General features: G+C 42.8%; 5 protein-coding genes across 15 annotated transcripts in view; 3 read left to right on the top strand and 2 right to left on the bottom strand.

Annotated features, from left to right (window-relative positions):
- Window positions 1–9,225, top strand: part of gse1b (Gse1 coiled-coil protein b) — a 247,879-nt gene extending 238,654 nt beyond the window's left edge. For 7 of the 10 annotated variants that reach the window (XM_053622506.1, XM_053622507.1, XM_053622508.1 and 4 more), the window contains 9 exons: window positions 1–256; window positions 1,505–2,100; window positions 2,484–2,596; window positions 2,765–3,023; window positions 3,794–3,907; window positions 4,832–5,209; window positions 5,772–6,065; window positions 6,304–6,407; window positions 6,516–9,225. The exon at window positions 1–256 is cut by the window's left edge and continues 78 nt beyond it. In XM_053622506.1, coding sequence (XP_053478481.1) covers window positions 1–256; window positions 1,505–2,100; window positions 2,484–2,596; window positions 2,765–3,023; window positions 3,794–3,907; window positions 4,832–5,209; window positions 5,772–6,065; window positions 6,304–6,407; window positions 6,516–6,653 — 2,252 coding nt within the window. In that variant the 3' untranslated portion in view covers window positions 6,654–9,225. The other 3 variants (XM_053622509.1, XM_053622512.1, XM_053622515.1) reach the window with 3 other exon arrangements.
- Window positions 9,226–9,239: 14 nt separating this feature from the next.
- gins2 (GINS complex subunit 2) lies at window positions 9,240–14,104 on the bottom strand. 2 transcript variants are annotated; one of them, XM_053622520.1, is made up of 5 exons: window positions 13,029–14,104; window positions 12,225–12,339; window positions 11,819–11,918; window positions 11,276–11,402; window positions 9,240–10,366 (listed from the first exon to the last, which is right to left on the bottom strand). In XM_053622520.1, exons 1-5 carry the CDS (start codon window positions 13,068–13,070, stop codon window positions 10,238–10,240), a joined length of 513 nt encoding a protein of 170 aa, XP_053478495.1. In that variant the 5' UTR covers window positions 13,071–14,104; the 3' UTR covers window positions 9,240–10,237. The 2 variants fall into 2 exon arrangements, with proteins under 2 accessions (XP_053478495.1, XP_053478494.1); XM_053622519.1 differs by having other exon boundaries at window positions 12,981–14,104.
- Window positions 14,105–14,170: 66 nt separating this feature from the next.
- Window positions 14,171–20,335, bottom strand: emc8 (ER membrane protein complex subunit 8). Its single transcript, XM_053622518.1, has 5 exons — window positions 19,594–20,335; window positions 18,713–18,789; window positions 17,832–17,901; window positions 15,981–16,075; window positions 14,171–15,160 (listed from the first exon to the last, which is right to left on the bottom strand). Exons 1-5 carry the CDS (start codon window positions 19,804–19,806, stop codon window positions 15,001–15,003), a joined length of 615 nt encoding a protein of 204 aa, XP_053478493.1. The 5' UTR covers window positions 19,807–20,335; the 3' UTR covers window positions 14,171–15,000.
- A 1,053-nt stretch (window positions 20,336–21,388) lies between these two features.
- On the top strand, window positions 21,389–23,963 carry LOC128606412 (cytochrome c oxidase subunit 4 isoform 1, mitochondrial). Its single transcript, XM_053622521.1, has 5 exons — window positions 21,389–21,446; window positions 22,534–22,607; window positions 22,900–23,064; window positions 23,406–23,537; window positions 23,658–23,963. Exons 2-5 carry the CDS (start codon window positions 22,535–22,537, stop codon window positions 23,792–23,794), a joined length of 507 nt encoding a protein of 168 aa, XP_053478496.1. The 5' UTR covers window positions 21,389–21,446; window position 22,534; the 3' UTR covers window positions 23,795–23,963.
- A 1,034-nt stretch (window positions 23,964–24,997) lies between these two features.
- Window positions 24,998–25,000, top strand: part of dusp22a (dual specificity phosphatase 22a) — a 21,898-nt gene continuing 21,895 nt past the window's right edge. The window contains exon 1 of the mRNA XM_053622517.1: window positions 24,998–25,000. This exon is cut by the window's right edge and continues 302 nt beyond it. The gene's annotated coding sequence lies outside the window, so the exon portion shown is untranslated.

The following is a 25,000-nucleotide window of genomic DNA, read 5'->3' on the forward strand; positions in this document are numbered from 1 at the left end:
ACCCGGTTCCCACCCTGATTTCCGCACACGGCATGTACCTCGGACCAGCAGGGACGGGACCCGGGGCTCTGACGCCCGCCATGATTCTGCAGCGCAACAACGAGGAGGAGCGGTGGCTGGCTCGGCAGAGGAAACTACGGCAAGAGAAAGAGGACAGACAGTACCAAGTGTCCGAGTTTCGCCAGCAGGTTCTGGAGCAACATCTAGACATCGGCCCGAGAGGAGACGCACCCGAGCTACGGAACGAGGGCCCGAGGTACAGATGCTCGTCTTTTGCACGTCTTTATGTTCTTCTGCTTTCAGAAACTTCCGGGTGCATTCAGGGCTGGGGCAATACGAAAAGAGCTCACAAAACACCCTCAGTGGATTTAAACCTATCACAGTCTTATATGCAAATGAGACCGACGACGCCGGAGCTCCGAATAGAGACCCAGATGCCGAAATTTCAGTCACGTGACCTAAATGATAAATGCAAGCTGTTTACGCAGTTTGCGAGTCAGCGAACTATTTGGGTTGGCAAGAGGATTCTCTTATGTTTTCTAATTTGCATATCATGGATATTCATTAATCCTTGCATAATGAGGGTAAAGGTGTGCAGGTATTTCTAGACCGTTTTTCCAGTCTCGTAGGGATTAAAAAATATTTTCAGCGGTTTAAAGGAGCTCAACATGAGGTACGGTTTCTCTGACGTCTCTCGGTGCGGGTGTACGCACCTCGTTTCCACGGTGACACAGATCTCCGAGCACGGAGTTGCTTTGTATCGGCTAGCGTTTAGTTGGGAAGTCACGCTGTTCTTGGTGTCTGTGTTACTCTGGTTTCTGGCGTCGCTGCAGGGTGGAGAGAGAGAGACAGAGAGAGAGAGAGAGAGAGAGAATCTATACCATTTAAGTTTTTTCCCCTTCGCATGTCTCATTTCTGATTAGCCAAGCCTCATTACACACACACACAAAATGCTAATTATTATTGTTGAGGCCTTGACCTCAGCGACAGTCACACATCCGAACCTCTGCACTTTGTTTACAGCAGGCTTTCCTACTCGCGTAACCCAAGCTTTGGCTTTTGTTGCATCGGAGAGGTCGGATCCAGTGTAGGTGTTAGTGGCGGTTGTACGGGTGAGTGAGCGTGTGTGAGATCCACGTTGATAATTACATCACTCGTGCGATCAGATGTCTGAACGCTCAGCACGCTCCGAGGACAAATTTACGAGGGAATATTTCAACCATGGGAAGAGAATAAGAGCAAATTCATGTCTTCTAAGAAAAAAAAACAAAAAAAACTTTATGCAGTCCTGGCAGATGAAGAATATGGAGGATGAACGCACTTCAAAGGCATCTGAGTTTATCCACTTTCCCTCTTTTCCCACATGGAACGACAGACACCGAAGCCGGTGTGCTGCTGATGCAGAATAATTACCATCTCTTCATTGTAGTTATTTTTCTATGTTCATTTAAATAAAAAAAAAAAAACCTTAATATTGTTTGACCTGTATTTATTTCTCACGCAGGACCACCATCCAAAACCACCACGAGCCCGGCAGCAGAGAGCGTGAGCGAGAACGGGATATCCACCCCCACCTCGGCGCTCCTCCACCTCTCATCTCCCCCAAACCCCAGCCCAGAGACCACGCCCCTGCTCCACCCACCACCCTCTGGAACCCCGCCTCGCTCATAGAGACCTCGTCCGAGTCACGGCGGCCTCTCCACGAGCCACATTCGGGTCCCTACGACATCGGCCGCCTCGCTCCGCCTCCGACCAAAACCGAGCGCCATTTCAGCTCGGAAAAGCCCAAAGACGGACACGAGAAGTTCCCGCTCGTCCGGCCTACGGGGTTCTCCGAGCCCCGCCCTTTCCTGGCCGAGCTGGAGAAATCCACGCAGTCCTTTTTAAACCAGCAGAGGGCGGCGCTGAGTCTGAGCACGCAATACGGAGAGCTGAGCGGTACTCTGAAGAGCGGTGCGGTCCATAAGGGCCTACACGGACCCCCCATGAGGCCGGGAAGCGATTCCGTGCTCGTGTACGACGAGTATCTACAGCTGCATCGACGGCCGATTAGCAAACTGGACCTGGAGGAGAGGAGGAGGAGGGAAGCAAGAGAGAAAGGTGGGTTGCAGGGGCTCGGCGTACTTGATTTAAAACTTGAGTGACGTTTTAGCCTTGAGGCAAACATTCACTTTAGATTAAGACCGTCGAGGTTAGAATTATAAATAGGATTGGAAATATAAACAAAAATATCGCTATATACTGTACGTAGACCCACATACCTTGGAATGCTTCTTGTCTACAGTTATACGTACGTGGCTGCGAGTTAGTTCCGAACAACGCGACTAACACTTGATTTCTATTTTCACACCCATGCGAGAAGTTCAACCAGATAAAGGGTCATGTCTCTGACGCACAGCTTAACTTCCTCTCGTTATTGTAAGTGGCTATAATATTAATAACCCGTTGACAGCACTAATAAAATGCTGTTGTGTGGTGTTCAGGGTATTACTACGAGCTGGATGACTCGTACGACGAGAGCGATGAAGAGGAGGTGAGAGCTCATCTCCGGAGAGTGGCCGAGCAGCCGCCACTCAAACTGGACGACTCCACTGAGGTAATGCAGTGCTGCACACTCCAAAAAGCACTTCACACACACACACACACACACACACAGAGCACGGACGATAATTAGCACGCCCGAGAAAAAAAATATCCACTCTCTTTCTGTCTCTCTCTATCTTTCTGTCTCTCTGTCCGATTGTGCTCCTCGCTCTTGCTGTAGAAGTTGGAGTTTCTGCGGCTGTTCGGTTTGACCACCATGTCTCGGCGAGAAGAGCTGCTGGAGCACAAGAGGAGGAAGAGGAGGAGGATGCTCCGGGAAAGAAGCCCCTCCCCTCCGGCCGTGGCCAACAAGCGCTCACCTCCACCACTTAGCACTCGCTTTACTCCTGAGGAGATGGACAACAGCCCAGAGCTGGAGGCCAAGAAACGCTTCCTCACCATGTTCAGCCTCAATCACCTGAACACGCAGCGGAGGAAAGGTACACAGTGCATGTGCACGCTCTCACACACACACACACACACACACTCACACACGCACACATTAGCCAATGGTCCAGTACCAAAGGTTTCGGTTTAATACTTGCTTAAGACAAGCAGCAGATGTATATTAACCTCGTTATCGTTTCTATAGTAACAGCTCATTCGGAGGAACTCGTACGGAGGACGCTCCACATGATCTAAGATTATTAATACAGATTTAAAAAAGCGTGTTCTTATTTAATAAAGAGGAAGCGTCGGTACGCTGACGTTTTCTCCGAGCACACGTTTAATCGAACGTTTACGGAAGGAGTCTCCAGTGTCGACGATCTGAAACCGTTTTCCGACGTCTTCAGGACAGAGGAGTTTTACACGTCGCGGTTTCTCGGTCGCGGTAAGACGACGAGCTGCGGGTTATTTTTTTTTTTATAAGGAGAAAAGGCGAAAGAACGAGTGTTTATAGCTGCTATAAACTAATGTGTAATGTTTGTCCGCTAACTCGCACAACGTTAAACGGATAAAAAGCACGATGCGTCGTTTAGTTGTTTTGTTTTGTTTTTTTTAATAAATATAAACTCCTATTCTTTATAATAATACTATTTTGGTTTAGTCGCGTTTTCTTTAACACTCGGCTGAAACGTAAGCGATCAGATGAAGGAACCGTGTTAATCCGGAAACTACTTCGACACCGCTGACCCTCGCAGCTCTCGCAGCTCTCGCGTCTCAGACGAGGCTCTGAAGTGTGTTTCCTTTCTTTCTGCTTTTCTGACAGAGAACGAGAGAGTGGTGGAGCTGCTGCACGCCATTAAACAGAAAAGTGTGACTCTAGACACCATCAGGCACAATCCTCTCCCGCTGTGTAAGAGCCCGCTGCTCCATCAGTCTGGTAAAAAAAAAAAAATACATATATAAATATATTTTGATTTATACCACAGCACTGTTGAATTCTCAAACCTGATTGGTCAGAAGGTGTCGATTAGTTTTCTAGAACAGCAGCTCTGACAGTAGTTCAAATCGCAGGTTTATCACATTAGCGTCGCTATAGTAACGACTCAGGCAGGCGCACGGACGGTCGGACGCTTCGCATAATCTAAACCTACTGATAAAAAGATTAAACGTGTCGTTATTTAACAAAGATAAAGACGTCGAATCGTTGGTGCGGCGACGTTTTCTGTAAGGAGAAACGTTTGTTTCGGATTTTCGGAAGGAGTCTCCAGTGTCGGGAACGGAGTAACGTGACCTGCGGCGGGTTTTTCCGTCTTATCGATGTCGAGAGAGATTATGCATAGTATATGTATTTGTATTACGTTAAGTATATCATGGGAACTAGCTTGCTTCATGGACATTCCACACAACATTAAATGCAACTATAAAGAGATAAAAAGTATGAAATGTTGGTTAATAAGTAAAAATTGTAGCAGTATACGAGGAGGAAAACACTCGAGGATGCGCCGTTATTGGAAGATAGTCAGGGTAGCTAGCTTGTCGATGTTGATGTATTAGCAACAAAGATGGCGTTTGCGCACCATGATGAGAAAGACAGAATGGCGTCAGTGCTCCGCTCGCCGCTCGTGTCTCCGGTGTCATCAGCCTCGTTAAAGCAGATGGTGTAGATTGTGTGCAGTGAGAGCTCCAGATGTTTAAAGCTGAATTATTCTCGGTTCTTTTACTTTCTTAATGAATACTGTTGGAATTTTACACCCATTTATTTCTTTGGAAAGTGTGTGTTACCTGGTTTTCATTCATAAGGAACGCTGAACGCTGTGGAGCTCATTTTGTGTGTGTGTGTGTGTGTGTGTGTGCTTCACAGATTCATCCTCATCCCAGTCTCCAGGCCAGTCGGGCGAGTTAGTCAGTGCCAGACAGACGAGCCCTCCACCTCCGTCCACTGGACCTCCAGCTGAGCCTTCCTCCGCTCCACCTCCCGAGCACCTCAGACCCGTCTCTGAACCGCTCAGACCGAAGGACACGCCCCTTCCCCTGTCATACGCTGATAAAAACCGAGGAAGCGACGTAATCCTCAACAAGAAGCCCTCCATCCTGCTGAACAGCGCGCACCCTAAAGACGGCGGAGGCAACCTGAACGGCCGGACCAAGACGCGGGAGAGATTCACGGCCGAGGAGTTCGCCCTGCAGTTCCACGAGTCGGTGCTGCAGTCCACTCAGAAAGCACTGCAGAAGCACAAAGGTGGGCCATTTCACGTTTCTCTTTTCGTACGGGTTCACGGTTCGGACGCAGCATTTAGGATTTTCGATCCTTTGCGATACGGGAGACACCGGAAAACTACGGTCAGACCAAAGGTGAAGAAAATTCACACGACGGAAAAGCTCGTTCACCGAAGGGGAAAGGACGCGGGACGTCAAAGACGTACATTTTCTCTTGCTTCGCAGCGAATTGATCTAGGTGAACTTTGACCCATGCATTTGTGAGACTTGTGAGCCAATAAAAAACAAGAAGGCGAGACTGTGGCATCTTTGTTTGGTTAAAAAAAAAAGAAAAAAAAAAAAGACTTTTGGCTCAGTTTTCATCTTTGCCTGGGAGGATTTTCTTGTCAGATTTATGCATCCAAAGGGGTGGAGCTAAGCACCAATATTACCATGACAGCGATAAGGAACTATAACACATGTTCAGTCACGTTGCTTGTCTTTATATGAAGTCTTAAATGATGTCTGTCTCAACCAAACCTCCTCCCAATATACTAATATAATTATATAAATAAAACCTGTGTATTTTTTTCTCCTTCCACCAGGTGGCGCCTCGGCCATCTCCGAGCCCAACCACACCATGGACTCCACGGTGCACTACAACATCCCGGAGCTGCAGAGCGGCGCGGGCCGCAGCACACACCCCCACACACACCCCGCACTCCAGCCCAACGGTCTGCACTGTCCACCCACGGTCCGGCGAGACGGCCCGCCACGCCCCGAACTCTCCACCGAGGAAGACTCCGATGACGAGGAAGACGAGGAAGAAGAAGAGTCTCTGGGTCACAGGTGGAACGGGATCGAGTCCATCTTCGAAGCGTATCAGGAATACGTCGAAGGTGAGTTTGAACGATCGCAGAAACGAAGAACAAAATCAAGCAAACTTCGCAATGTTCGGAGGAGCTTGCGATTTTTCCGAAATCACAGATCGCACATTTGTGCCGAGGCGTGACGCATGACGCCATCTGTGAGAGTGTGTGCGTGTGTGTGTTGCCGTCACTAACGTGATGCGAATGGAAGTGCAGGTCACTCACTAATTGTCTCTCTCTCTCTCTCTCTGGGGTTTTTTTATCTCAGAGCAAAATATCGAGCGTGAGGTGCTGCACAGTCAGTGCAGGAAGCTGGAAGCCCAACACTACAACCTCAGCCTGACTGCTGAACAGGTCTCTCACTCCATGGGGGTAAGTGTCACACCTCTGCGTCAGCTCTTCTCTAGCGGTCTCTCTCTCTCTATCTCTGCGGAATCCAGCCGGCCCGTTTCTAACGTCTGTCTGTCCGTTTCGTCACAGGAGATGATGACTCAGAAGCAGAAGCTGGCGGCTGAGAGGGAGAAGCTGCAGGCCGAGCTGGAGCACTTCAGGAAGTGTCTGAGCGTGCCGCATACGGCCTGGAGCAGGGCTCACTTCAAGGGATATCCTCCCAGGTGACATCCCACCGAATCACCTGAGTTTCATCCACCCCACCCCCCACCCTTCCTTTTCCCTCTTTTCTAACGCCCAGACTCCGGCCCGCTCTGGTCCTCCGCAACAGAACGAGGGCGGAGTTTTTGGAGAGATGGTGCACCGTCAGTACACTGAGAAGGACTGATGCGTAAATGCCAAGCCCACAATCTGACATGAAACGTGCCATTGAAAGGTGTAGGACAGGTGCTACGCCCTTTACCAACCAACCCACCCACCCACCCACCTGGATCTTGCAGGAACGCTCGGTCCATAACACACACACACACACACACACACACACACACACACACACATACGCACGGCGGTACAAACAGCAGTCCGCGCCTCACTAGGACAGATCGCGTAGACAGACTGAATGGTCATGTGACTCCCCCCTAAAATGTATATCGTCATGGCAACCGCACCATCTGGCCTGGAGATCTGAGGAACTGGAAATGCACTTAAGAGACAACCCAGAAGAACTACCTGGAGGTACTGTGTTCTAACAAAGAACTCCTTTCAAAATTAGGGAAGAACTTCAAAAAAAATAAAAAAATAAATAGATAAAAATGCACATTTTTGTTGTGGGGGGGGATTAAAAAATGTTAAGGAAAGTTTTATTCAAGTAAAAAAAAATAATTAATAATTTTTAAAGAGGTGCTTCATGCCTTGTATTGTAAATACCGAAACAAAACGGAAAGGAATTTTTCTATGTTTTTATTACTTACGTTAATTGTTCTTTGAAGAAGAAGAAGGAAAAAAAGAAGCCTGCCATTTTAAAAAAAATGCACATGCTTTTTAGGGCGTTAAGCCGGAGCCTTGCTTTTAGTGTTTGTATTGCTGCTGGTCAGGATAAAGAACGGAGGAAGAGCTCAGTGCGGACCTCCGGTGTACGTGTGTGTGAGAGAGTGTGTGTGTGTGTGTGTGTGTGTGTGTGTGTGTGTGTGTGTGTGCGAGTGTGTAGCCTACAACAGTAGCATCCGTCCCCAAAGGCAGCACCAGGTCTAAAGAAGAGCAGAACATCACCACTCTCTCACTCCCTGCACTCTGGACTTCTACCGTAGGCTCATGACCATTTCATTTTGTTATTATTATTATTATTATTATTATTTTACATTTTATGGTGAAACAGCACGCATTCTCTGCATTCAGTCCCTTTTTTTTTGTATCTTAATCAGTGAGTACTGTGCCAAAGGCACCCACAGAACCACCAATCAGAAAACAAATCATGCCATTAGTAGCGCAAGAGCTGACGGCCAAAAAAAAAAAAAAAAAAGCTATTTCATATCAACGCTAAGCTAAATTCTTTCAGTGTCAAAAGTTACAAGATTCGCTCAAATATCGTTAATTAGCATAGAATATAATCATATCAATCACAGGACGTGTACACGGGGTGCCTGTGTGTGTCCTCAGGTTAAAATTACTTTAAAAATATATATATATATATATGCACACACACACATTATAAATATAAAGCATATAAAGTGAACAAAACGGCATTTTGACTACAAAAGGGTTCGGATTCGTTTTATTTTCAGCTTAAACTCCATGTAAAACACGATGAAGCACGAAGTATAACCCATGGTTTGGAACATCCATTGTTTAATATGTTTTCTAAGACTAGAAACCTCACAAAAATGACCAAGGAACACCTCTCCACCTTTATCCCGCATTAATAACGCCAAGATCTATGAATATGCATGATATGCAAATAAGAAACACCCCTAATGCCATCCCTAATAGCTAGCCGGCTAGATCATTAATATAAAAATATAGCGAATATTACATCTTAACGCTTTAATAACTCGCATATTGAACGTGATTGGTGCAAAGCTAGGTCTTTGTTAGTGACATCACAGACATAGCCCCGCCCATCTCTATATACGGATACAATGTTACTCAGACTTTTTTACGGATCTGCGTTTATGCTTTTAGGTACAGTATCATCGACCCAACGCTAGCCTGTTTCATCTCCTAATCTCCGACCGATGCTTCAGCGTTCCTCAGCGTCTGCGTTTACGTTCTCCTCCTGTCCGCGGTACGCCTAAGCCCATTAGCAGCCGCGTTTAACAGAATACAGCGTTACGTTTTACAAGAGGTTTATAATCGGGTCGTTCAGCTCATCGCAGGTTCATGTTATCGGCGCTCAGGCTCACAGGATGAACCGCTTCTGGAGGCGGTTCCATGTTTACAGACCCGAGGCTGGCCCTAAAGAGCATCCATCATGTGCAATGTGTGTTTGTTTGTTTGTGTGCTTGAGCGAGCACTACCACTGCCTGTCCAGGAGCAGGGACACGCCCTCTCTCTCTCCCTCTCTATCTCTCAGTGTCTCTCGCCCAACTAAGCGCACGCACATGCAGAAGCCCCACCCCCTCCCGCCCAACCCAATGGAGGATGTCTAGATGCTGTGAAATCATGTTTTTAAGGAAAAAAAATGTACTTGTTTGAATTCATTGTAATGTAATATATTCTTTGTTGAATGTAGTAATTAGGTATTTATGAATATATTGCTGTAATTTCAAACAAAAAAATAAAATGCTTCAGAATTAAACTTTGACTCGGGGCTTGTGTTGACGTCATATGTACAGTTTTAATCCCCCCCCCCTTTCCACTTTTTTTCTTTATAAACAATAAGATTCACATTTCATATTTCACCATAAACTTCAGTGGGTTCAGAACTGCAGTTCACAAAGTGTCCAATAGGGGGCGAATGCGCATGAACGACATTCACACTAGCGAGCGACAGGTGTAGTTGATTTTCCACGCGAGTGTTTTGTACACTTGTGCTTTTCTCTACACGATTCTATGCAAACTACGACAAATCCAAACGATCAGCTCGAACGAATCCTCGGATCGATCCTCTTCGGTTCTTAACCTTCGATTAGTTCCCGTTTCCTCTTTGACGCATAAAAAACAGCCGTGGTTTCATCCTAATCCTGTCAGATACGACTTCTCGTTGAAAGTTACGAAGAAAAAGCTCGGAAGGAAGCAGCAGAGATCGCTGCTGACTCTAGTGAGCGTAAGTAGCTAGTACGTATTAATGTAACCTGAGAACGAAGAACTAAAAAACGGATGTTTGAACTACGTTACGTGTTCAGCTTCGCACTAGCTTCTTGGCAGATTGGCAAAACAATCTAACCGTATTAGCTAAACTGTATTAGCTAAACCGTACTAGTTACAGGTAAATTCGTGTATCTCTGTACAGCCTCATAGCTAATTCGCACAGAATCAAGAAAATCTGAACTCAAATGTCGCTTGTTGATGAAACCGTGTCTCCATGTCGCGTACACGCGCAAAAAACGAACCTTTGTGTCACGCCAGTGAGAACGTAGAATAAGAATACATTTCCCTCATAAACACACAGTAAAACGCACGTCTCCTACAGCTTGGTGAGACAGTCACGTGACCTCCGCAGGCCTTTCCACAGTCGCTCGTCTGCCGAAGTGTCCGCGAAGAAGTCGACGTGGAGGAACGGCCGTAATAAATACTTTTGAACTCTGCTACGATTTGCAGCCGGAAACGTCACCTTGCGGCACCGACGCGCCGTGTGGACGTCCTGAAGGTGCGGATTAATAATCCTGCGATTTCCCCGGGCCTGAGCCGGGCTGCAGGTTGGAGCGCAGTTTGTACATGTAGTTCAGAGAATCTAACAGAAACGTGCGTGTGGTGTTGATCTCCATCAGAGTCAGGTTATCCAGCTACAGAGAGAGAGAGAGAGAGAGAGAGAGAGAGAGTGAGAGAGAGAGAGAGCGAGAGAGCCAGAGAGAGAGAATGTTAATGACTGGATTTATTTCTCTTGTATAAGTATGCTGTAAGATAGCTAGGCCTCCTGTCAGTCATTCTTCAGATGCTCTCAGATGATCCTGGGGGCGGAGCTTGGTGAACATGGGCATGAATGGGAGGTGAGCCCAAGTAGTAAAAATATATATATCAAATATACATCATTTGAATATCAAACCCGCCTACCCAAGTGTTAGAGACCGGATCTTGGAAAAAAACAAACGCTTGACTGATCTGATGAATAACTGCGATCGATAATCCATATTACTGTCATTTCATATTTATTCCATTTTATACAAATCGTTAAGTGTGTTGTTACTATCTGGCGTCGTTGTTTTTTCCCCCCCAACAGTATGTTTTCATTAAAATCGGTGCTAGTGCTTTTTTTTTAACCGACATGAATGGATCATTCTGAATCAGAAGTAATTAAAGTTTGCGTAAAGCTATCATCTAAATCTAAATCTAGAATATAAAGTTGTGTGAGTTTTACTTAAAGCTAGTTTAGCGCTAATTACAGCTCTACGTTAACGCTTGGACAGTCCAGATTTAAAGGTAGCTAAAGCTACGGCTTGTACGATCGTTTTCCATCATGATCTACGAATCTTCCAAGTTATTTGCACAAGTAATAAATAATTTTAAAAATGACTACTGCACCTTTAATTAAGGTGAGGCAAACTTCCATCCTGAACTAATGAGTTTAATAATATTTATCTTAGCTAGCTAATGTGTGTAATAATAATTAGTAACTTAGCTAGCGTTAGCTTGAGGCCACGTCGTGTAAGGTTAGCTTTAGCTAATGTGTGTGTGTGTGTTTATTTGCTCAGTACCCTGGCGTGAGCCTCCTGTTGGCTGATGAAGCTGTCGGCGGACAGACGCAGTTTTGCGATGCGAGTGTCCCAGATGTCTTTGACCAGAGTCCGGATTTCGTCTGCCCTCGGGATGTTATCCGCAGCACTAGAAGATAAAAATATATATATATAATATATAAATATATAAATAAATATATATACACATATAGAGCGAGAGAGAGATAGATTCAAACAAAACAGACTCATGTGAGGTTTATTTCAAATCACAGGTATCATCATGTCGACATTACATTACAAACTCCTCAGCTGATGGAAGATTTAGCGCTTGCTTATTATTATTATTATTATTATTATTATTATTAATTGTTAAATATTTTTATTGGCATAGAAGTGAGTCAAAATACCTTCCACTTCATTTCGTTTCCTGGGCGTCGCTACATGCAAATGAGCAAACTTTTGTAAATCCGGTGGAAAATTTTAGTCCGGTTTGACTCGCGCAAAAATATTTACACTTTAATAGAAAAAAAATGTATAAATGATGTTAACGTATAAATTTCTCACTGGTTTAGTAGTAACTTGGTCAGTTCCATGTAATAAGGGCTGGGGATCGGGGTGAAGGCTTCCTCTCTTCTCTCCTGCTCTCGGATCTCCTCCAGTTTATCTACAAGACAGGGCGGGGCATGTAGAGAGCATTTAATTGGACGCATAATTAGTCATTTATTAATAATAATAATTATCATGTAAATTACATGTGTGTGTGTGTGTAAAAGGGTAAATCGGTATGCATGTGTTTTGTGAATATGAGAGACCAGTGGGCGGAGCTTATTTCCACAAAGCTTACGGTAATGTTAAAGGTGCATTTAGACCTAAAATGACGATAACATCGTCGTTTATCGCGATTATTTCTGGGACGATATACTGTCCAGTAAAATTAGTTATGGCGACAGGACGGGCGATTTCATCTCACCGGCGTCCATCCACTCCGGAGGAACGATTCTGCATTTCTGTCTCTGTTTCAGATTGAGTGCCAGCCACACGGGCACCTCCACCATCAGTCCCGGGTTAAACGGTCCCAGGTCTCCCTGTGGGAACACAAACACATACAGTATGTTTAATATTATACACTCTGGGTTGCCAGATCTACAGTCAACCAGCATAACTGATATAAATGCATACAAAACAGATTATAATACTATTGTACTGTAAGAAATAGTGTCGGATATTTATAACAACATAACATACTGTGATAAATTCCGTCTAAGTATCCTGATATGATCTTTTTTATCATATCTCCCTGCCCTTTTGTTATGAATGTCTACTCGTTCCCATATACACTTTATCCATCACAATATACAAGATGCGAGACTGTTGTAGGATCCTGGGGCAGGTAGGTATTTAGGAAAATGTCCTGTTTTAGGAGTAATTTAAGCTGATGATATTGGCAGTGATTTAGAGGGTACAAGAGTTTTTGTTTGTTTGTTTGTTTTGGGTGTGATTATACAAATCTGGCAACTCCGTACATATTACTGAACTAAAGAGTATATGAAAATGTTACATCACGCGATATTTAAATATATTATTTAGCACAGCGGTTTAAACTGCTGTTGAGAATACACTTTTACGTTTATTAGATCATTATTAATAAAATAAACAGCTATATTATTTCTAGCTCGCGACAGTGTAGAGGTTTACATGATTATACAGGAATATTTACTTTACTCACCCCGATTAAATAAATTTTATCGAGACTAAAGTTTGGGATAATCTTCACCATTTCCTTCTCAGCGAGGAATTCCACTTCTGAAGGATCCATTTTTATTTTTTACTGACAGAAATAACTAAATATTTTCGCACCGGATTTCACAAGCAACCAACTAAAACTGTTTTCCCGCCAGTTATTCGGCCATGTTGGATGACGTCCCAGGTCACATGGTCTACAGTTCATGCACGATTTCGCCACCAGATGGCGACAGAGCTGCAGCGACGTAACCCTAGACCAACTGGGAGTGCAAAAGTTTACGCCCCCATGGTTTCTGGCTGGACAAAAAAAAGAGAGAGAAAATGTTTGTATGTTATTTGATTTGTTTAAAGAGAATACCAGAGGAGTTAAAAATGAGACAATAAGACAAAATGATAAGGAAAGAAGAAGCAAGTAAAGAAGTCAACAGTAAAAATAAGCAAGTAAAGAAGTAAACAGGAAAAGAACCAAGTAAGGAATTAAACATGGAAATAGGAAAAGAACTAAGAATCAAGTAAAGAAGTAAACAGAAAGAAGAACCAAGTAAAGAAGTAAACAAGGGGGAAACAAATAAAGAACAGAAAAAAAAGTAATGAATTTTTTTTTTACCAAGTTAAGAAGTACCAAAAAAAAGAACAGAAGTAAACAGGAAAATAACTGAGTAAAAGAGTAAAAAATAGAAAAAGAACCAAGTAAAAGACTAAATAAGTAAACAGGAAAAAAAAACAGTAAAGAAGTAAACAACAGAAAAAGAACCAAGTAAAGAAAAAAAGTTTTGTCTTTATCCTGTTGGTCTCTAGACTCCAGCTGACATTCAGACGTTCTCAGCTATAAGAAATGTCAGTTTCAATAGAAATATTTTGATTATTTCACTATCAATGTCTTAATATACACTAGTTTTATTAATAGTTCTAATATTTTTTGCTACTTTCTGTAATCGATGAAGCCAGAAGAGGAATTTTTCACTGAGAAGAAGCGGTGAAGATCATCACAAACTTTAAAGTTGATCAAATTGATTTCATTGGTGTCACAGTTTCTACACATCCACCAAAAGCTCTACAACTACCTGTACTGTATTTACTTTATCCCTCATCTTTAGCAACTGATTTATCTCGCACAGGGCCGCGGTGAGTCCCATCCGTACGTACGTACACACACACACACATAATACTGAAGACAGTTGCTTAAAAACATTTTATTCTCGCATTTTGTTTTACAAAAACTCAATTTAATCACCGAGATCTCAAACCAGATTAGAGCAATAAACAAACATGTTCCTTTCAGTCGTGAATATTACTGCACTATTTTTAACTTTGTTTTTTTTTTTAAACACATCAACTGTGCCTTAACGAACTAAACCCAAACATGGCAGAGCTTAAAAAGTGGTTTATATATTAAGACTTAGTCCCCCCCGCCCCCCGCCTTCCTATTGTCATATATTAAAATGGTTAAATATATTACTTAAATGTCATGAAGTGGAAAACCTGACCTATTCTCTTGACTAATTTCATTATTAACATCTCTGTGAGGCTACGTTAATGCAAACAACTTTCTAAAAAAAAATCTACTGCTGTATTTTGTAAGGATCTTAGGGGAAAAAATAAGATTTAATAAAAGGTTAAATAAGCAAATAAGCAAAGAACCAATCCAATTCTTCAAAATGGTAGATTTTAATCTTGATTTCGGGACGTGCGCGTGGCGGAAAACGTCGGCGTGAAGCTGGTAGTGTCTGTGCTGATTCATATCGATAATAGTGACTTTTATCAAACTAAAGAAGCGGTAATGAGAAAAAGAAAGCAATCAATCCGAATGAAACGCTGTAGCGGTGTGCTGAATAAATGTGGATGTGTAAAAACATTTAACAAGTTAATAAGTTCACGCTGCTCTTAGTCCCTCACAGGGATTAGAAATCTCAACCATCTCAGATCTCAGAGCTTGTTTCCTCCAGGTGTGAATGGGAATACGGTAACGATAACGTGACGCGTGCTGCGGCCGGATGACGGGTTCAGCAGAGATGCAGCACGGATTTGTTGATTTCGGGGTTGGTCCAGTCGTTCCTGAGGTCATCCAGGTGGTTGTCAAAGTCTATGAGGTTTTCGTAGGATCTGCTCTCCAGCAAGGCTGATGTGATCTTCTGAGCTTCTGTCCAGTCCTCGAATGGGTCTCTGTAACGGAGAAACGAACGGAGAAGAGATGAGATGGGGAGATGATGAGGAGATGATGAGATGGGGAGGGGAGGAGAGGAGAGGAAATGGGGAGGGGAGGGGAGGAGATGAGATGGGCATGATGAGATGGAGAGAGATGAGATGGAGAGAGATGAGATGGAGAAGAGATGAGATGGAGAAGAGATGAGATGTTGGATGATGAGATGGGGAGGTGCTGAGTGATGAGATGGGGAGGTGATGAGTGATGAGATGGGGAGGTGATGAGTGATGAGATGGGGAGGTGATGAGATGGGGAGGTGATGAGATGGGGAGGTGATGAGATGGGGAGGTGATGAGTGATGAGATGGGGAGGTGATGAGTGATGAGATGGGGAGGTGATGAGATGGGGAGGTGATGAGTGATGAGATGGGGAGGTGATGAGATGGGGAGGTGATGAGTGATGAGATGGGGAGGTGATGAGATGGGGAGGTGATGAGTGATGAGATGGGGAGGTGATGAGATGGGGAGGTGATGAGATGGGGAGGTGATGAGATGGGGAGGTGATGAGTGATGAGATGGGGAGGTGATGAGATGGGGAGGTGATGAGTGATGAGATGGGGAGGTGATGAGATGGGGAGGTGATGAGATGGGGAGGTGATGAGATGGGGAGGTGATGAGTTGGAGAGAGATGGAAAGGAGAGGAGATTGAGAGAAGATGGAGAGAGATGGAAAGGAGAGGAGATGGAGAAAAGATGGAGAGAGATTATGCTGAATTGCAGTATAATATGGGTAATGATGTTTGATCAGGGCAGACGGCGATGTTTTAAGTAACGGTACTCACATGCTTGGATCTCTGCACTTCCACTTATTGTCAGAATGATCGTAGATGGAAAGAGCCGGTGCAGAGCATCCCATAGTGAACTTGCTGCTGTCCACCTGAGAGAGTAAACACAGTGGGATCAGCGTCAGTGACTCACACTTTACTCACATCTATATTAAACCTAAAGGAACACTCCAACGTTTTTCATCCACATCCATCATAAGTACGATTCTCAAATTCTCCATTTGTGTTACACGCTGTATAATCACACATTAGTAGAGATCGACCGACAATTGCTTTTACTGATATTTTCCCCGATATTTAAGCGTTTTTCCATAACCGGATATCGGTTTTTGTAATATCGGATCCACTGATGAAAGCAACATCAATATCGGTCGACCTCTACACATTACACACTTTAACTGCCAACAATGTAGCATAATAGAACGTATAATAGCTGTTGTTGCGAGTTTGAGTAAACACGCCGTCTGGTCGTTTTTCAGGAGGCTGAAGTTCCAGTCGGGGTAATCACACGTACACTACAGACACAGTAACAGTGGAGGATCCATGATAAATTCATTATCTAGTACAGTGTTCCGTCCAATCCCGTGTGGAAACCTAACTGACAGGTTAAAAAGTGGCAAAAAATAACGTAGGGCGAGCTCGTTTACTATCTAATACCGATTAATTAGACTCTGAGAGGAGAGGAGATTTTGGAGGAGATGAGATTTTGGAGGAGATGAGATAAGATTAGGAGATGAGAAGAAGAGGAGACGAGAGTAGAGGAGACGAGAGTAGATTAGATGAGGAGGAGAGGGTATTTGATGAGATGAGAGGGGATGAGGAGGAGATCTGATGAGCTGAGAGGAAATGGGGAGATTTGATGAGAGGGGATGAGGATGAGATGAGAGGAGATGAGAGGAGATGAGAGGAGATGAGAGGAGATGAGGAGGAGATGAGGAGGAGGGGATGAGAGGAGATGAGAGGAGATGAGAGGAGATGAGAGGAGATGAGGAGGAGGGGATGAGATGAGAGGAGATGAGAGGAGATGAGAGGAGATGAGGAGGAGGGGATGAGATGAGAGGAGATGAGAGGAGAGGAGATGAGAGGAGAGGAGATGAGGAGGAGGGGATGAGATGAGAGGAGATGAGGAGGAGATGAGGAGGAGATGAGATGAGAGGAGATGAGAGGAGATGAGGAGGAGGGGATGAGATGAGAGGAGATGAGAGGAGATGAGGAGGAGGGGATGAGATGAGAGGAGATGAGGAGGAGATGAGGAGGAGATGAGGAGGAGGGGATGAGATGAGAGGAGATGAGGAGGAGATGAAGAGGAGAGGAGATGATGAGATTTAGAGGAGATGAGGAGGAGATGAGGAGGAGATGAGATGAGAGGAGATGATGAGGAGATGAGATGAGATTTAGAGGAGATGAGATTTAGAGGTGATTTAGAGGCGATTTAGAGGCGATTAGATAAGATGAGATGAGATAAGATGAGATGAGATGAGATGCTCTTTCCTCATGAGATGAGATGAGAGGCTCTTTCCTCACACTGCACTGAAAACAGATGATTTGGGTCTGGCCAACGTCTTCGTTTTCTCTCGATATTTATTACTGCTCATTCATCACTGCTCTTTATATACGCAGAAACGGTTCATCTCTGAAGGCATCTCTGACACACTGCTGCGTACGAGAGCCGAAAAGATGTGCAGTATCTACATACCTAACCAAAACAGATTTTTTTTCTTTATCTGGGTTTTGGATCTATTTGTCAATCAACTGAGAATTAAAAAAAAATCCCCGAGTAAGCGAGTACACAAGAATTATGTTGAGAAAACGCTGGAGTTTCCCTGTAACAGATTTAAAACCACTCACGATGATCATGGCTGCTTCGCTGAAGTTTTCTAAAATCCTCGTAGCGACCTTTTCAGCAAAATGACTAGGCCTGAGGAGGAGAAAGAAAAGTTAATAAGACACGTGGCTGTCGCAGCACGGCCGGGAATTTCACAAAAACAGCTTACGTTTACATTTCTACAATTTGGAAAGACATTTTTTTTATTAAAAGTCCCCATGAAATCAAAATGGAAGCTTTCTGGCTTTTAGTACGAATGTCGCAGCCTTAAGGTTATCTATAAGCTAGTGCGCTCGAAAACTATGACAAAATTCACATTTTGAAGATATACGCGTTGAAAATGTACTCTCTTTCTCTCTCTCTCCCAACGATACAGCTCAACAATTTTGATGACATCATTCTGCACTTCAGCTTCTCATCAGATTTCCTGTCCAGTCACGTGCTCTCTAGAATCTGAAGTGTCCCGCCCCCGGAATGATAAAAATCCACAGTACTAAAGGTCAAGAACGTCTCAGCCCGGGCTGTGAGGTAAGATAAACGCTATTGGCTAATCAAATAGGGGGAGGAGCCACTCGATATGCCTTCGATCTAGAACATGACACGCTGCTTAGAGTTTAGAGATTGTAACCGTATAATATTGAGATAAATTGTCACAAGACGCTTCGAGATAACTTAAACACCGTGATCTTTTTTTGCAAGTTTTATTGTAAAAATATTTTTTGTTAGAAGTAAAAACATCAATTATTAAATTGTTCACAAACCTATATAATATCGTGATACAATGCCTTTCGAGAATTGCGATATGATACTTTTGTCACATACATACAGCATCACACTGGTGTGTCCTCACACTCCAACTTTAGTCCGAGTACCTACGGTAAGTTTATAAAAAACTTATTATTACCTCGCATCCTTTATGCGTTCGTTGGCTTGATAGTAAGCGGCAATGACGTATTTGTTTTCTTTACACCACGTATCGATCTGAGGGGGAAAAAATAGACAAACAAATATACAAACCGAATTGAAATTTCAAACAAAGAAAGAAAACGAGAGGATGACGAGAACGACACCGTTCCTGAGAGCTCGTCTCGTAAAAAAATACCGGTACGAGACCACCCAAACCTCAAATATTAATTTCGGTATAACGTAACAAATAATTAACTGCACTTGAATCTTTCATAACATTAAAAATTAAACACCCAAAACCTTATACGGTACGATAACGAAGACGACCCGTACGTTCATACGTGAAATTCTGGAGGGAACGTCGGACGACGTGGCGTCAGGACGTAACGACGTGTGCCGTTTATCGCTCTACGTTCTATACGACGTGTAAAACGGGGACACGAAAGGAATGTTCTAAAAGCGACTCATGTAAACAATTTAATCAGAATATTATACGTCTTATTCAGAATAAAGTCAATAATTAGATTACCGCTGTCCGTGTAAACGTAATCGTAAATGCACTCCCGATAAAGCGACTAAACTAGGAATACTCCACACGTCTTAATTCGATTTGTGTTTACACTCGAGCACGACTTGATCCGGATTAAGTTAATCAGAAATCGCTGTTTACATGGTAGTTTCTTAATCGGGTTAATACTGTTGTCCATGTAAACGTACTGATCGTGTGTATGGTTTGTGGTAGTTGCACACTGCAAAGGGTTGCTGCTTGCAAAAGTTTGCACACCCATTTAGCACAGCATTGTTATTATTATTATTATTTACATACAGTATGTAAAGCAGTTGAGAAGCAGGCTTTGGTTTCAAAGGAGAGATACTTACCAGAGACAGGGCCACTTCCAGCATGGGTGCCAGAGATAAAGAGCCGTGAAAAAGAGGCACACAGTCCACACACAGGACCGAGACCCCGTGGCCCTCTTTCTTCTTCTCCTTCTGCTTCTCAGCCACCAGCAGCCCGTTCACGGCGCAGTGAGGATACTTAGCCGCGTGTAGTAACATCTTACAGTACGCCTGAGTGGTTAGTTTTATAGGCATTTTATTTATTTTTTTAAACCTCAAACGTTTGGCATATATAGTAAACTGGAGTGTGTGAGCTGTGAGCTCTAATGACCGAGCTAATACTCACGAGTCTTTCTTACAAAACGCACAAGTTCGCCTATTAGCTCGCTAGCTAACTTAATTTTCCTTATCTTCCCAAATTCATACCTACTCCCGGTCTCTATTCTACGATTCTGCAAAGTGCTCCCTAAATATATCAATCAAAAAATAATTTCTTTCAATGTCTTTGTGTGTATAAAATAACAAAAACCTGCCTGTCGAATCATAAGCTGATTCAAACGGTTGCTTGGATGAGTTCTTTTTTTTTTTCTTTTTTTTTTTTTTTTTAACTCACCCATATTCAACACATTACTCCATTTTCACTTTGATTGGATAAGAGTTTGTATTCGCAAATAACCGACCAATGAGATACTATTTAGTCTTAAAGACCAGCCAATCACAGTACAGGAGGCGGGATTTCTACAAATATGGGTAGGGAATGTAACGCGTTGTCTGCAAGTGCTGCCTGGACACCGGTACCGTAAATTGTTAGGTGTTTTGCGGCAGGACAACGACAGACGTTTCGGCTCAACGGTTTGTCCTACGTTGCCCTTTAACACCGATCAAAGGTCAGTTTTGCGCTGAGTAGGAATGTCGAAAAGATTTGAAAATAATAAATTATGTTTAAACGAATAGGATGAACTATGCAAACGTTTCAATTCAAACACAGCCGCTTTAATAAAAAAAAGATATAATATCTAAATTTGCAATATTCACGGCTTGTAATTGTGTAGTTATATATCTTATATATGTAGTTATATATATTGTTTTTTATATATATAAAAGTATAGGAAACATGGGCGAAAATTAAACAAATAAGGAAATATATCAGCTGAGTATAGTTTAGTTGATCCGAAATGGCGATCTGCACTATTCAGTTTCACTGGCGTAAAGCATTATAGGATTTTTGTATTGTTATATATCGCATATCTATAGTTGTATACTTTTAATATAAAAGGACAGGAGAACACGCGCAAAAATGAAACGAATAAGGAAAGTTATCGAGTATAGTGTAGTTCAGGGTTTCCCAAACTTTTCCAGGGCAAGACCCCCCCAAATGGCATTAACATTTGACCTAGGCCCCCCTTTTGCAAGATGTCTTTAAAACACATTACAAATTTCTGAATATATCCCCTTCTTTATTAATAATTACATCTTTACATTACATTAGGAATTGATTGATTGTGTGTGTGGTTGTTTGAGAGTGAGAAAGAGAAAACATACTAGTGGGAGGGATGGGCACACCAAATTGCTGAGGCCCCCCGGGCGCCCCCTGGCGGCCCCCACTTTGAAAACCACTGGTGTAGTTGATGGCGTTCTGCAATGTTCAATTTAATTGTCGTAAAGCACTGTGCTCATATTATTAAACTTTTATATATTTATTTATTTATTAGAATTTGTTGTTATAACATTTACTGGTTCAACCAGCATACCAATCGTTGTGTGTGTGTGTGTGTGTGTGTGTGTGTGTCGCCCACGCGCGCTGTTTTAAAATTTTACCCACAATGCTCAGCGGCGTCGTATTTCCGGTCCTGATTTCCTCCTTCCTCCTTTAGGTGGACGGCCAAAGAAAAGAGGTAGGTGACCGGGAAAGAAATATGATTGTGGTTTCTTTTTGCGTGGTTTAATCGTTGTTCGTTTGTTTTTACTCTAAATAGGCTTCTATAACGGCTCCATGTTTTTCCTTTTATCTACACAAAATGGCGTTTTGTCATTTTTCGAAAAAACTAAACATGACATTGAGTCACGTACAGGCTGCCGCATTGGCTTTGCTCGTGTCCCGAATTACTCCATAGCCCCTTAATAGGTGCCCTACATCCATGGTCGAAACATATAGATTTAGTGCACTAGCTCTGTGTGTAGTTTGAAGGCGTTTGGAAGTGAGCCGATTTTCTCCGAATGAAGTTGCCGGATATTTGATGATTCTAGATCGCAATGGCTGGTTAGCTGAAGCTGACTGCATCATGTACGTGGGTGCTAATGTGCTAAATTAGGTTATCAATATAGACACGATACAAAACGAGAGATTTGTTGATCTTGTCCTCGACCCAAATGTGACCTTCGTGAAGCTAACGCTAACATACAGTATATAACTAGCAACAAACATACTAATGCAATATTATCATGGTTTACTGGAATATGCGGTCTCATAGCCAGCTGATTGCCTTATTAAGCACTGTATATCAGTTGAATTTTCCCCACAGACATCATTATTTACCCGTTTAATGATTCTTTTATGAAATATTGCATCTGCATTTACTAGATTAATCACGGGACTGGGATTGTGCGTCGCACTGCAGCTCATCAAAGTCAGGAGATCCCACCTACATCACCAGTTTTATCTCTCATACACAAATATCGTCCGTGTGCTGGTTACATTAATACGGAAATATCGCAGTAGTATTGTGTTTTGTAGAGTTTGAAACTATAAAGGCCTCGATGAAAATGACAGTGGACCAAGCCTGGTGTAAAGTCTATACAATTATAACAACCTGATTTGTTTTGATTCCATAAATCAAAGTTTATGATATTCGTAGAACTACGATATAAATAACGGTGGATATAAATCGTCAGCATGTTAGACAACGCTCAAGGTCAAGAACTTGTAATATCGGATATTAACAGTTAACTGTTGTATTTATTTATTTTTTTCCCCCCACACAGAATGCTGGCAACTCGAGCACTTCGTCTTGTCGGGAAGCGAGCCTTGTCGACTTCAGCGTGCCTGCGTGGTCATGGTGAGATTCTCTAACACCGCAGAATCAAGCATTAAAAAAAAAACAAACTCTGCGGAATCCTGTACAGACTGATAAGCGTTTGCATCGTCCTCGGGTCTTTAAAACATTTGATTTCTGTCGTTAATGTTCAGCCGTGCGGATCTCCGTAAGAAGCTCTGCGAAATTTATTTATTTATTTAATTTATTTAAATTGATTTATTTATTTGTTGATCAATTAGTAAAAAGCGACATTTTTAGAAAAGACAAGGAAATTGCATCTCCTGTTTCCTATAGTGCGTTTATTTTCTTTTAGGAGTCGCCAAGGTGGAGGACTACAGCCTCCCAGCGTATTTTGACCGCCGTGAGGCCCCCCTGCCTGAGATTAGATATGTCCAGCAACTGAATCCGGAACAGAAGTCCCTCAAAGAGAAGGAGAAGGGCTCCTGGACCTCATTGTCCCTCGAAGAAAAAGTTGCACGTACGTACACACAAAGAAAAATGGAGCTCGTCACGTCCGGTTTAGATTTCCAGACACCAATGTTTCAGTATTAGTGACGTAAGATTTGTGGCTAGACAATTAATTATTAGTAGGTCACATGACCATAACATAGTGCTGGAATCTCAGTAGCTTTTTATTTATTTATTTGTTTATTGATTTATTGATTTATTGTTCTGCATTAATTAATTAAATTCATTTAGTTTCTTCATGAGATGATGATGATGATGATTAGGGAAGAGCGAGTGCTTCCCATATGATGTAACGGATGGGATAATATATTGTTTATGCATATTCCTGGACTTTTATTTTGCTTGTTGCAGTGTACCGTATCAGCTTCAAGGACAGCTTTGCTGAGATGGGTAAGGGCACCGGCGAGTGGAAGACCGTGGTCGCCGGAATTTTGTTCTTCATTGGCTTAACCGGCTATGTCGTGCTGTGGCAGAGGAAATTCGGTACGTGTTTTCGTCCTTAACATACTGTAGTTACCACTTACCCGATACTCAATACACTTCCACACCAACGCTAACCTTGAGCGTAAATGTTACTGAAGAAAATCTGTTTGGGTTTCGCAGTTTACGGAGACGTTCCTCACACCTTAGACGCCGAGTACAAGCAGAAGGAGCTCCAGAGGATGCTCGACATGAGAATCAACCCCGTCGAGGGCTTCTCCGCGCACTGGGACTATGAGAACAAAGCTTGGAAGAAATAAATTGTCTTTAATGTTTATCAGCGGACCACGTTACACAATTTCTCGTTAAGTATCCGGTGTGAAAAGTCGATGTGTGACTTTTTGACTTTACCTCAATGAATGTGTCCTGGAAGACCACTTCCTCTTAAGGTTATTGTGTACTATAAAGACAATAAAATTCTCAACCTTCCTTGTGTTGTAGATTCTTATCCTGTTCAGGACACATCAGGGTATAAGATTAAACATGCTAATGGTAAATCAAAAGCTCCGCCTTAACGGCTCAGCTCCGTCTTCACCACAGAAGATCCAGATCCAGAGGCATTCCATCCTTGTCTGTGGCTGCTGTTTATTGCATTTCAGGCAGAAATAACCATGCGCAATTGTTATAGTTTTATCAGAGATGACTGAATAAGAATGTTATGAGATGCGTTACGTGAATGCGAGGTTAAATTATTAAATGTTTTTAATCTATTTTTAAACTGAGAGATTATGTCTGAACCCTGAACATTATCCGGAAGGATATTTCAGGAGCTAAATGTGAAAAAGCTCTACCTCTTTGGTAGACTTCGATATCCTCCGTATTATCAAAAGTCCTGAGTTTTGCGAACTTAAAGAGCGTGGAGGATTGTAACGCAATAGAAGACTGGTTAAATATAAAAGAGCTTGGCCATTTGGGGCTTTATAGGCGAGTAGCAGTATTTTATAATCGGTATTGAACTTTACCACTGTAGAGAGAATAAAATTGGGGTAATGTGTCCATATTTTCGTGAGCTGGTAAGAGCTCTATAGTGAGAAATGAAGAGCTGATACTCCTGCTGGAAAAAAAACAAAAACAAACAAAACAACTGAAACCATCACATAAATTCTAATGGTTACCACTACAAATACCATTACAAACCATTAATCCATTACCACTACCATTATTGATCCTTAATGGTATCCACTAGATGTAACATGCCTCCAATAGAAGGCAACAAATTACCAGTAGAGACCCTTCAGGGACCATTACAGCTTCCATTAAAACCATTAAAACCCATCTATGAGGGTTTCGATTGTTGTTTTCAGCAGGGGAATGATGTGAGAATTAACATGGGTTATATGTTCAGTCATGTTAGTACTCCTGACAGCTTTTACATTAGAAATCAGATATGTTATTATAAATGATATGCTAATGATTCTGTGATGACTGTAAAGAGTTAATGTGATGTCCTACTGTGATGTCACACA

Source organism: Ictalurus furcatus, chromosome 4 (assembly GCF_023375685.1).
Source record: "Ictalurus furcatus strain D&B chromosome 4, Billie_1.0, whole genome shotgun sequence".
NCBI classification, from domain to species: Eukaryota; Metazoa; Chordata; class Actinopteri; order Siluriformes; family Ictaluridae; genus Ictalurus; species Ictalurus furcatus.

Excerpts from the sequence above, each read along its gene's own strand:
- emc8 (XM_053622518.1), bottom strand. The coding sequence starts at position 19,806 with ATGCCTATAAAACTAACCACTCAGGCGTACTGTAAGATGTTACTACAC. Across the intron at positions 16,076-17,831 it reads GCGAAGCAGCCATGATCATC|GTGGACAGCAGCAAGTTCAC; the intron begins GTGAGTGGTTTT and ends TTACTCTCTCAG. Across the intron at positions 15,161-15,980 it reads AAGTGCAGAGATCCAAGCAT|AGACCCATTCGAGGACTGGA; the intron begins GTGAGTACCGTT and ends TCTCCGTTACAG.
- LOC128606412 (XM_053622521.1), top strand. The coding sequence starts at position 22,535 with ATGCTGGCAACTCGAGCACTTCGTCTTGTCGGGAAGCGAGCCTTGTCG. Across the intron at positions 22,608-22,899 it reads AGCGTGCCTGCGTGGTCATG|GAGTCGCCAAGGTGGAGGAC; the intron begins GTGAGATTCTCT and ends ATTTTCTTTTAG. Across the intron at positions 23,538-23,657 it reads GCTGTGGCAGAGGAAATTCG|TTTACGGAGACGTTCCTCAC; the intron begins GTACGTGTTTTC and ends TGGGTTTCGCAG.
- gins2 (XM_053622519.1), bottom strand. The coding sequence starts at position 13,070 with ATGGATCCTTCAGAAGTGGAATTCCTCGCTGAGAAGGAAATGGTGAAG. Across the intron at positions 11,403-11,818 it reads ACCAAGTTACTACTAAACCA|TGCTGCGGATAACATCCCGA; the intron begins GTGAGAAATTTA and ends TTTATCTTCTAG. Across the intron at positions 10,367-11,275 it reads AACAGGAGGCTCACGCCAGG|CTGGATAACCTGACTCTGAT; the intron begins GTACTGAGCAAA and ends CTCTCTCTGTAG.